The 9,979-nt window shown below is 31.6% G+C and overlaps 2 protein-coding genes across 2 annotated transcripts; one reads left to right on the top strand and one right to left on the bottom strand.

The window, feature by feature from the left end:
• Positions 1-240: 240 nt before the first annotated feature.
• Positions 241-1,636, bottom strand: LOC133298467 (uncharacterized). The gene has a single exon (XM_061497758.1). It carries the CDS (start codon positions 1,359-1,361, stop codon positions 627-629), a length of 735 nt encoding a protein of 244 aa, XP_061353742.1. The 5' UTR covers positions 1,362-1,636; the 3' UTR covers positions 241-626.
• A 6,227-nt stretch (positions 1,637-7,863) lies between these two features.
• Positions 7,864-9,913, top strand: LOC133297895 (small ribosomal subunit protein eS25y). The gene is made up of 4 exons (XM_061497127.1): positions 7,864-7,973; positions 8,070-8,144; positions 8,309-8,443; positions 9,637-9,913. The coding sequence occupies exons 1-4, from the start codon at positions 7,971-7,973 to the stop codon at positions 9,748-9,750; spliced, it is 327 nt and encodes a 108-aa protein (XP_061353111.1). The 5' UTR covers positions 7,864-7,970; the 3' UTR covers positions 9,751-9,913.
• The last annotated feature ends 66 nt before the right edge of the window (positions 9,914-9,979 follow it).

Below are 9,979 nucleotides of genomic sequence, written 5' to 3'. Positions count from 1 at the left end.
TTTTGTTCAATTAATTTTTTGTATCAGGACAACAAAATTGTGGAAATAAGATTTTAGCTTCATGACAAGGATGGAATGCTTCTCCACTTTTCCAGAAGAGACTGTAAGTTCATAGTGGGAATGCTTTTTTGCTATGTAGCTTTTTTGTTCCCCGTGTTTTTTTTTTGGCAACTTTGGCATCAATAGTTTAAAATAAATAAATAAAATTTTTTTCTCAAAAACTTGAATTGTCTCATTATTAGTCCAAACCAGAGAATAGCATATGCTCTGCCTCTGGGAAGTTCCCTTAGCTGCATGCCACTGTAATGTGTAAAATTATAAAGAATCAGAATACCCTTCATGATATGACACTGAATTGACAAACGCAAACTTAGTTATTTGATACAGTACCCAACTTGCACTCTTATAATATCAACACGATTCAGAACCTACTGATACAATTTTTTGTGGCACTTTATTTACATGTTTTTCTTAGTTATATTTATAAACTTTTTATTACAAACTCTTATAAACTACGCTATATATTACGAGTATTACATACCGTAGTATATAGTGTAGTTTGTAAGAATTTGTAAACAAAATTTGTAAATATAATCAACTCTCTTTTTTTTATATACATTTTTTTTTTAAACAAAAGAGTAATCTTCTTCTCTTCGGATCCTCTGTTGCCTTGCAATGAAAGCCTCAACAGTGAGACGAAATTCCTCGTTGCTCATGTTATCCTCAGGGTATGAAATCTTTGACACTTCTTCCTGAGGAACAGATTCAATGCTTTTCCTTCTTTTCTCTGTCTCACACCTGCGCAGCACACCACGTGGTTTCTCACTCTCCACGCGCCTTAAAATCTCTGTCTCACACCTTCTGTAATCCTTCACCTTGGTTTTGCCTGCAACAGTTTTCTGATTTGAGCATATTCTATGATTTTCTGGGTATTTCACCACCATGTCTCCATTGATTCTTCTATTCTCAATTCCATCGTCTGTTCCTGTTTTCTGCTTTTCTGGATACTCTTGAATCCCCTGATTCTTTGTGCTGTTATGGAGGAACTCCTCATAAAGATTAGGTTCTGGAGCTTTTGTTCTAGAACCCTGAGCTGAGAACTGAGCGAAGAGTGTGATGATTATGACGTTTCCAATGAGAAAAATAAAGCGAGGGCTATTCATGAAGATTGATAAGTCCCTGAAGTACTCGCTTGAGTTCCTCACTGCAACTGGTAGCTGCAGAGAAACCCTTGAAATCAAAACCAAAACAACACACACCTCAACGAGACGCAACAAGCTTGCAATCCTTCGAAGCTTGCGGTATTTAAGCATGGCGTTAGCTTTCTCTGCTTGAAGGTTGTTGAAACTGAATGAGTCCATTTCTCAAAGGGTATAACCAAGTTTTTTTTTTTTTTTGGTTGTTAGAGAAGAAAAAAAAAAGTTATGTTTCTCACTCGAAGGGGAATGGAAGCTTTTCGAGAGTAGAAACAGAGACAGTGTATCTGAAAGCAGAGAATAGAGAAACTGCAGGTATAACCAACACTGCAGCGGTTTCTACACTTCCAAGCATCGAAACAGAGTTAAAGAAAGTGAGAGAGAAACAGAGTGAGTGAAGAGAGAGAACAGAGTGTGGCTTTGGTAGCAACTCGTGTTACTCTTCTTGGCCTTTCCACAATGGCTGCTTCTGCTCTCATTTATAGACTGGAATCTGATTCTTTTTTTAAAAAATAAAAATAAATAAATAAAATAAAATTTTCTCAATATTCCGTTCATCTACTTTTTTTGTTTCCTGGTTTGGTGTTTACCAAATTTCTCCTCCTTTTGCTATGTGACAGACCACGGTTTTGACACGTAGTATCAACCATCAAGAAAGAATAACATTTTCTAAAAATTTGTTTCATATTAAATAGCATTGTTCCATCCTTGAATCCCCACTTAAAACGGCTATTGGCAAGTGTTTTTTTTATTTTTTTTTTATTTTATAATATCTCGTTTAATCTTTTTCGGTCACTTTGTTCACGGATTACGGTTCGAAGGCTAGCCCCTCATTGAAACAGCGGGTGCATTGAGCTTTGCTATCGAAAGAAGGATGAGACTAATTCCCTTTTGAAGAGAGAGACACGTCTTCTAGCCCCCAAAATTTTTCTAAGAATTTGTTTGAGACAGGATTTGAACCCTGACCCAAGTAAATCCTTGAAAGCTTAGTTGTCAACGGAGCTACCCTTAAAGATTTTGGCAAGTGTTTTTTAGTACCACACAGCAAATTTTTTGATAATTTTCTTTTATTAAATACAAAACACAAAAATAAAATAATATTTTAATGTTTAATTATATAATAAAGCATATATGGTAAAAAAAGTCAGTACATCTGACTATTAAAAAAATTATAACCCACTTATATAAACATAAGTTTTATACCATCATAGGCTTTATGACCCTGGCAAAACTCTCCTAAATCCATTACTGATTATTGAATCTAAATTCTAATTATAATTTTTTTAATCTATATGTGAATACTTAATTTTTAGTTATTGACTATACATATTTTATGAGTTTTTTTTTTCTTTAAACTTGAAACTTTTATTTCTTAAAAAAATAGTATAATATAATAAATTTATATTGATATAGTAGTATAGTACATTTTTAAGTAAAAGATATTCCTATGCTTGTCCCCTCAATCGTTAAAGTCATGCATGCGGTTAGTGGATGTGGATGCTTATCTCAAATCCAAACAACGTCTATGAAAAAGGATCCATATCAGTGTAAGTGTGTAACATCATTGTCACGGCATTCTTTGCCGGTAATAGTGTGTGAGCGCGAGTGTGTGTTTTTTTTTTTTTTAATATTATAAAACATATAAGAAAAGTGTGTAAATTATAAAAAAAGTGTGTAACTTTAATATTATGAAATAATTCAATTATTGAAATTATAAAACATATAAGAAAATTGTGTAAATTTAAATTCTGCAACATACTGTATGATATTTTTTTATGCTTTTAAGATCTTTTATATAAATTAGATGAGAAGAGTTATATTTACAAATTTTTTGTTTACAAATTACAATATGTACTTCTAAAAATACACTAGGTTACACTATGTACTTCCGGGAGTACATAGTGTAGTGTAATTTGTAAAAATTTGTAAAAAAAATTTGTAAACGAATATTTTCTCAAACTAAATGCTATAATCCTGCAAAACCAAATAAATTTTTAAAAGGCTATACGCTTTTTAATGCCTATTTATGCACTACATCTTTATGCTTATACATAGGGGTGAAACTGGGTCGGGCCGGCCTATAGGGGCCTACGGCTCGGCCTATGTTAGGCCAGACCTGACCTAGTATATTTCGTAAAACAGGCCAGACTTGGGCTTTGAAAAAGCCTGTTTAATAAAAAAAAGTCGTAGGCTCACTTTCACAAGGCTTGGCCTATAAGCCTACAGGCCGGCCTTCATTGTACTATTTATTTCAAATAAAATAAAATAGAATAAGTATGCTTTAAAGAAAAAAAAAGATATAAATTTAATCAATTGCGATTATTTATAACTTAATTATATTTGATTATATTTTAATAGAAATTTGACTTTATTTCTTGTGTAGGAAAAATCAACATTTCAGCATATTAGATTATGTATATGAATATATTAAAAGATTTTTGGGAGATATTATACTTACTATAAGCATTATGATGTGTTTGTTGGATTCATGTAGTTATTTTAATTTGTGGCAAGATATTCTTACACCGGTGTAAGAGTTAGAAGTCTTACACCCAATCTTGACAAGTAATCCACTTGTACCCAATGGCTCACATTACTAAAAAATTAGAGCCCTTATATATAAGTGGGATCAACGGACAAGATTGGAGTGTAACTTACACTAGTGTAAAATGATCCTGACCCTTTTAATTTACATAGTATGGATTTGTTTGTTGTATATGATGAAATATATGTTATTTAGTTTGAGCATTTTGCTTTTGAAAGTGACTTAAATGTAGATTGTATGAGTTTCGTTGTGATTCATGATTATATCTGGACGTTGAAATTATAATTTTTGGTTTAGCAACATGATTTGAGTATTGTGTAAAGTTGATTCATGGTTCTACTTGGAAATTAAAAATTAACAGGCTAACGGGCTGGGTCAGGCCATTTGTTTTTTTATAAACGGGCCAAGACAGGCTAACAGTTAGACTCGTACTAGGCTTGGGTCAGGCCAAATTGAAATTTTTTTATGTAGGCTTGGGCTTTTCGGAGCAAAGTTTGGCCCAGCCCAGTCCACTTTCACCCCTACTTATACATATAACAAAAATTGTGGTATATTAGAATTTAATCTATATATATATATATATATATATATATATATATATATATATATAGGGTTTTATAAGAGTTATGTTGTAGGAAAAATGATTGTGTAATGTTATAGAGATTCATTTTGCGTGCCTTAATTTTTTATTTATTTTTTTTTTTAAAAAGTGTGGTCCCCACAAAATGTTGTGAGTGTAGGAAAGTTTGTTATGTTATGTTAAAGGATAAAACAAAAACCCATACATATATATATATATATATATATATATATATATATATATATATATATATATATATATGATATCTTATAGCAATTAAACCTTTTATTTTGTCTGTTATGCATAATTAAGATGCTAATGACTAGTGACTGAACATAATGAGGAACTATATAAGCAGCTTAAGGTAAAGACAGTTATTATAGAAGAATATAATTAGTCACACAGACTTACGCATATATTAACTTACATTTGCATTATTTTTATCATTCCAGTTATAACTAATCTTAATTAAACTTCTACACATCTATATTGTGATTCTCTTAATATACATGTTATGGGCCAATGTGTGCCCTAAACATTATTAAACATAGAAACCAGTTACCCCTGTCAAATTTGCAACTTATTTCTTACTTGTTAAGAAATGTCAACCTTCCTTATTAAATGAGCACTCTTGCTTTAATTTGCCTTTTTTATTTTTATTTTTATTTTATATTCCCTCAACACTAAAAAGCCTTCAGTTCAACTTTCCAACGGTTCCTGGTCCCCCTTCTGCCCCCAATAGTCCAATCAATAATGGAAGAGGATGCAACTTTTGCCTTCGGACGGAACATGGCGTGCAGGAAAAATATTGTTCAAATAAAATACTTCACTATATATGAATTATATGTTCACGTTATTTTTGCACTATTCTTATTATATTGTTGTTTTGAACAGGCCATACAAATATAGTTTATTGGGTCAGCTGGGCTCATATTTCTATATTTTTAAATGACATAAATGATATTTCATCACATTGAATTCACTTTTCTAACACACATCTCATGCATTAGAAAAGAATGCTTGACTTATATGATATCTAGTGGGACCTATAAATAAGGATAGAAATGATTATGGCTAACTCTCATTTATCAGTGAAGAATTTTTTCCACCCAAAATTATCTTTTACTATTATTATTATTATTATTATTATTATTAAGGTGCGTCATTTTACATGTTCACTCTCCTTAAAAAGAAAAAAAAATATGTGAAAGAAAATAGCTATAAAAATAAAATTAATATAAATATATTATTTTTTTTCATATTTGATATTATATCCGAGTATTCAGTACAATCGTAATACTAAAAATATTTTTCCCTTAATTGAGATCATATCACTCGGAGTGACTTGGGTTAGATGTATATATCTACCTTGTTAAATCACTAATACATCTCACGCATTATTTGCCTCGAGGGAAACAAATCCTAATCTAGAGACTTGTCATGAAATGAGATTATTCCTATATAATCAAGTAGGCGTGTGCAAGAATCAATGCCATAAAACTTCATGTAGAAATTGACATGACATTGTTGTTCCAATCAATTGTTCTTTGCTTCTTGCGATATTTTTTACTTTTCATCTGGATATGGTTCCAAGGTTCTGTATTATTGAACTTCAGGTCCTTCGCACTGATGAGCACTTAAAACAACGAGGAGCACTATCTTGTCTGTTTTGCTGCTTGTAGCTACCAAACTGATCCCCCAATTGAAGCCAGAGATGAAATGAACCTGACAATAACGAATGGTATTGGTTCAGAGCTTTTGGACTTTTTTTTTTTTTTTTTTTGTAATAAAGAGCTTTTGGACTTTGGCTATGACTTGTGTTGTGTATAACTAATTATTGTGAGTTCAACAAAATGGACACCGTGACATCATTACGACCATTATTATTATTATTATTTTAAATTTAGTAGTTGATTGAGATTTTTTATTTTCAACTTCTATTTTCTTTATAAGAAGAAGCTTAATCAAATATAATATCTAAAAACTCTTATCATAAAAGAGTTTTTGTTTTTGAAAAAAAAAATTAAAAACTAAAAGCTCCTAAGAGGAGTTTTTTTTTATATATGTTAGCTTTTTGAATTCTTATATTTATTTTTCAATTATACTCTTATTCTAAATTTTTATTTATAAATTTTATTATTTACCTTAACAAATTATTTCATTTCCCTCCCTTCAAAATTTTAAAAACAACTTTGTTTTTAATTTTTTTTAAAACTTTTTTTTAACTGTAACTTAAAAATTGCTTTTAGTTTAAAAAATGATGTGTCAAACAGGTTTTTAGTCTTTAGTTGGCTAGAGTCAACTTTGTTATTAGCTATATAAAAAGGATATTAATGTTTCTTTTGCAACATGGGATAAAATTATCTTTTGTAATTTTGAAACTACATCACTTTGGGATTTGGAAAATATAATTGAGGGTGTTTAAGTAAAATTTGTTATAAGAGGAAAATAATTTTTTCCAAATTCCTTGTATTTTATTCTTAAATTCCAAAATGACATCGTAAATAACTTTATCTCGTGCGGCAATAAAAATACTTTTCCCTATAAAAAACCTTGAAAATCTAAAAAAAAACCTCAAGAAAAAGTGAGTTTTTCCACAATTATATCATATGCGAAGATGTATTACCCTATGATGCACCGACCCTGACACGGGACACGAGATGCAACACGACATGACACGCCGACACGTTAATTCTAAAAAATGTCATATTTCGACACGTTGGAACATGTTTTAATATTAAATAATTTTTTTTAATATATATAATATAATTTATATTTAATACATATAAGAGTTCATAATAAGTCATATAATCAATCAAATATTTAAATTTCATAACATAAATATAAATAAAAATAATTTTTTGTATTTTGTTAATTTTTCATGTCAAATTTCAGAACAACAAAAGATTAATTTATAATTTTTTTTATATTTAGTTAATAAAATAAAATAAAATAAAAAAAAACGTGTCGGAGCGTTGACCACGCGTAAGAGAAAATTGACTGCGTGTCGAAAAAACGTGTTGAAACGTGTCGGAGAGTTGACCGCGTGTCCTCAAATGTTGAACCACATAATTTTTTTTCAAATCACGTGTCGGTGCTTGTTAGGTATTACCTATTCGTCGTTGTCAAATCAACTACAGTAGAAAAATATTTTTTAACAAATATTTTTAAGAGTGAGGATCGAAGTAAGTTATATTCATAATTTTGATTGTTGATTCTATTTATATCTAACGATTCTAATTTATTAAATATGTAAGCCATTAATTGTATGCAAATCAATTGATCAAAATTTGGTTTAATATTTTTTTATTTTTACATTAATAAAAGAATAACTTGCCCTTATTTTTAATATGACCATGGGCTTTATATATATTAATTAAATAATGTTATTTACCTAAAACCCGCTGTTTGGAGGAAGATGTGGATTCCCCCGGTCTCGTTGGGCTTTATAGTTATTATTGTATATGGACTTTTCAGTTGGGCCTAGACTGGAGCTTGACTAGATAGGAAAGCCAGGCAAAACGACGTAGTAGCTTAAAGCCGATGTCACATGTCTCTAGTAAAAGACTCTAGGGTTTCCAATCGCCTCTGTTGATATACTTGCGCCTCTGCCTGAAACCCTTATCTTTCTCTCATCACAAGTGAAGTCATGGTGCGAATTTCTGCATGCATCTCCTAATTTTTTCTTTTCTTTTTTACCTCCTCAATCCTAATCTCTCTAAATGAATTTGTGGGTAATTGCTTGCAGGCTCCAAAGAAGGAAAAGGCTCCTCCACCTTCCTCCAAGCCCGCCAAATCTGGCGGTGGCAAGCAGAAGAAGAAGGTTCGTTTTTCTCGTTAAAGTTTAATTTGTTTTTCTAAAACTAATGATCATTTGGCCTTAGGGTAATCCTTGGTTTGTGCTGTTCTTTTATATTTTTTTTTGGTGATTAATTGAAATATGAGAGATGGTTGTGTGATGTTATAGTCAATTTTTTGTTTTAACAGAAGTGGAGCAAGGGAAAGCAGAAGGAGAAGGTGAATAACATGGTGCTGTTTGATCAGGGAACCTATGACAAGCTCCTCACTGAAGCACCCAAATATAAACTCATCACTCCTTCCATTCTCTCTGATCGTTTGAGGGTACCTCTTCTGTTACTGCCTTTTTCGTTAGTTGTGTTGTAGACTATTCATATTGATGAGAAATCTTATGTTTTGTTGTGTTGATTCGTGTTCTCTCTTATGATGTGAGCCAATGTGGGCTCACTGCATTATTTGAACGGTCATAGATTTTGTGTGTTTTATCTAAAGTCATATTATAAGATTTAAGCCTAGTATTACTCAAACTGCATTTCCTGTTTATGTCTGAGTCTTCCTGTTCTTTTGCATCATTTTCCAAGACTAATCTTGGAAAGCTTCTTTGGACTTAAACTTTTGACAGCCTATATTGTGTATATGGGTTTGTGCACATAATTTTTCTGTTATGTTGTTTAAGTGGCTAGTGTTTTGGATAGTTTTCTTGGATCTGCGATGGCCTCTTCATGGATTTGGATGTTTTTAAGTGCAAGTGGGAACCGACTAACTGCCTATGAGAAAATCAAGAGTAGATTCTCTCTCATCCTTGACTTGTCATTCAAATTCTTGTATTTTATTAAAATCTGAACTGTTGATTTTTCCATCAATGGTTGTCAACTCCACACTTCACCTCCTAAATGCACCCTGCATTTCGAGGATCTGATTTGGATTTTAGATTTGCTAACTATGTTTTTCCCTGTTAATTGTCCACTAATGTTGTTGGTTTATGAGTATAGGATTCACTAAACAGTAAATACACTTAACATGGTAAAACTTTAGGATAAAAAGTACTGTGTGTGTATCTGGTTAGGATTTTAGATCTGGCTTCATTTTAGATATGGACATCTACTTATGGTTGTGAATTAAGATTTCTTATTTTCACTTTGCTTTGTGTCTGTGCTACTGCTCTTACATTCAGGCTTCTACAATACTATAGATGTTTTATGTGCATTTTAAGTAGCTTAAAAATGCGTACTGATTTTGCAACAGATACATTCGTGTTCTATGTCTGTGCTTATGAAAGGTGTCATTCTAAGGTCAACATTTGTAATTGTGTCTAAGCTTGGCAGTCTGTCTTAACATTCCTGTTATGCACTCTTTTACTCTGCAATTAAAGCCTCCCTTTTGCGATGCACACTCATGCTTGCACATTTATGCACTTGAACAATACGATTGTCAATGCAGGAGCACTATTCAAGTTATGCTCTATCCCAAAAATAAACAAATAAATTAAATATCATTATTTTGCATGTGCTTTACAGATTAATGGATCACTTGCAAGGAAGGCTATAAGAGATTTGATGGCTAAAGGTTCAATCAGGATGGTGTCTTCCCATTCAAGCCAGCAGATTTACACCAGGGCAACAAACACCTAGGTGTAGTACTCTGATCATAGCTAGCTTATGGAGATTTGTTAGGATTAGTGAAGTATTGTCCTTTTTTTATTTTGAGATGCACCTCATGCCAGCTTGCGTCAGTTTTTTTGTATACTTGGTATTTTATTTGGCTTCCTTCCATGTTTTATCGTTTTTGGTATTCTGGCACTCTTCTTATTCTCTGACTTTTTTTTCTCTTAGTTGAATTGCTAATGTGGTGGCGATTCTT

This window comes from Gastrolobium bilobum, unplaced genomic scaffold, assembly GCF_033153095.1.
Source record: "Gastrolobium bilobum isolate Gb01-03AN ecotype WA unplaced genomic scaffold, APGP_CSIRO_Gbil_v1 utg3870, whole genome shotgun sequence".
NCBI classification, from domain to species: domain Eukaryota; kingdom Viridiplantae; phylum Streptophyta; class Magnoliopsida; order Fabales; family Fabaceae; genus Gastrolobium; species Gastrolobium bilobum.
The sequence above is the reverse complement of the archived record's forward strand: the minus strand, read 5'-3'. Positions and strand labels throughout refer to the sequence as shown.

Excerpts from the sequence above, each read along its gene's own strand:
- LOC133298467 (XM_061497758.1), bottom strand. The coding sequence starts at position 1,361 with ATGGACTCATTCAGTTTCAACAACCTTCAAGCAGAGAAAGCTAACGCC.
- LOC133297895 (XM_061497127.1), top strand. Across the intron at positions 8,145-8,308 it reads GTGGCAAGCAGAAGAAGAAG|AAGTGGAGCAAGGGAAAGCA; the intron begins GTTCGTTTTTCT and ends TTGTTTTAACAG. Across the intron at positions 8,444-9,636 it reads TTCTCTCTGATCGTTTGAGG|ATTAATGGATCACTTGCAAG; the intron begins GTACCTCTTCTG and ends TGTGCTTTACAG.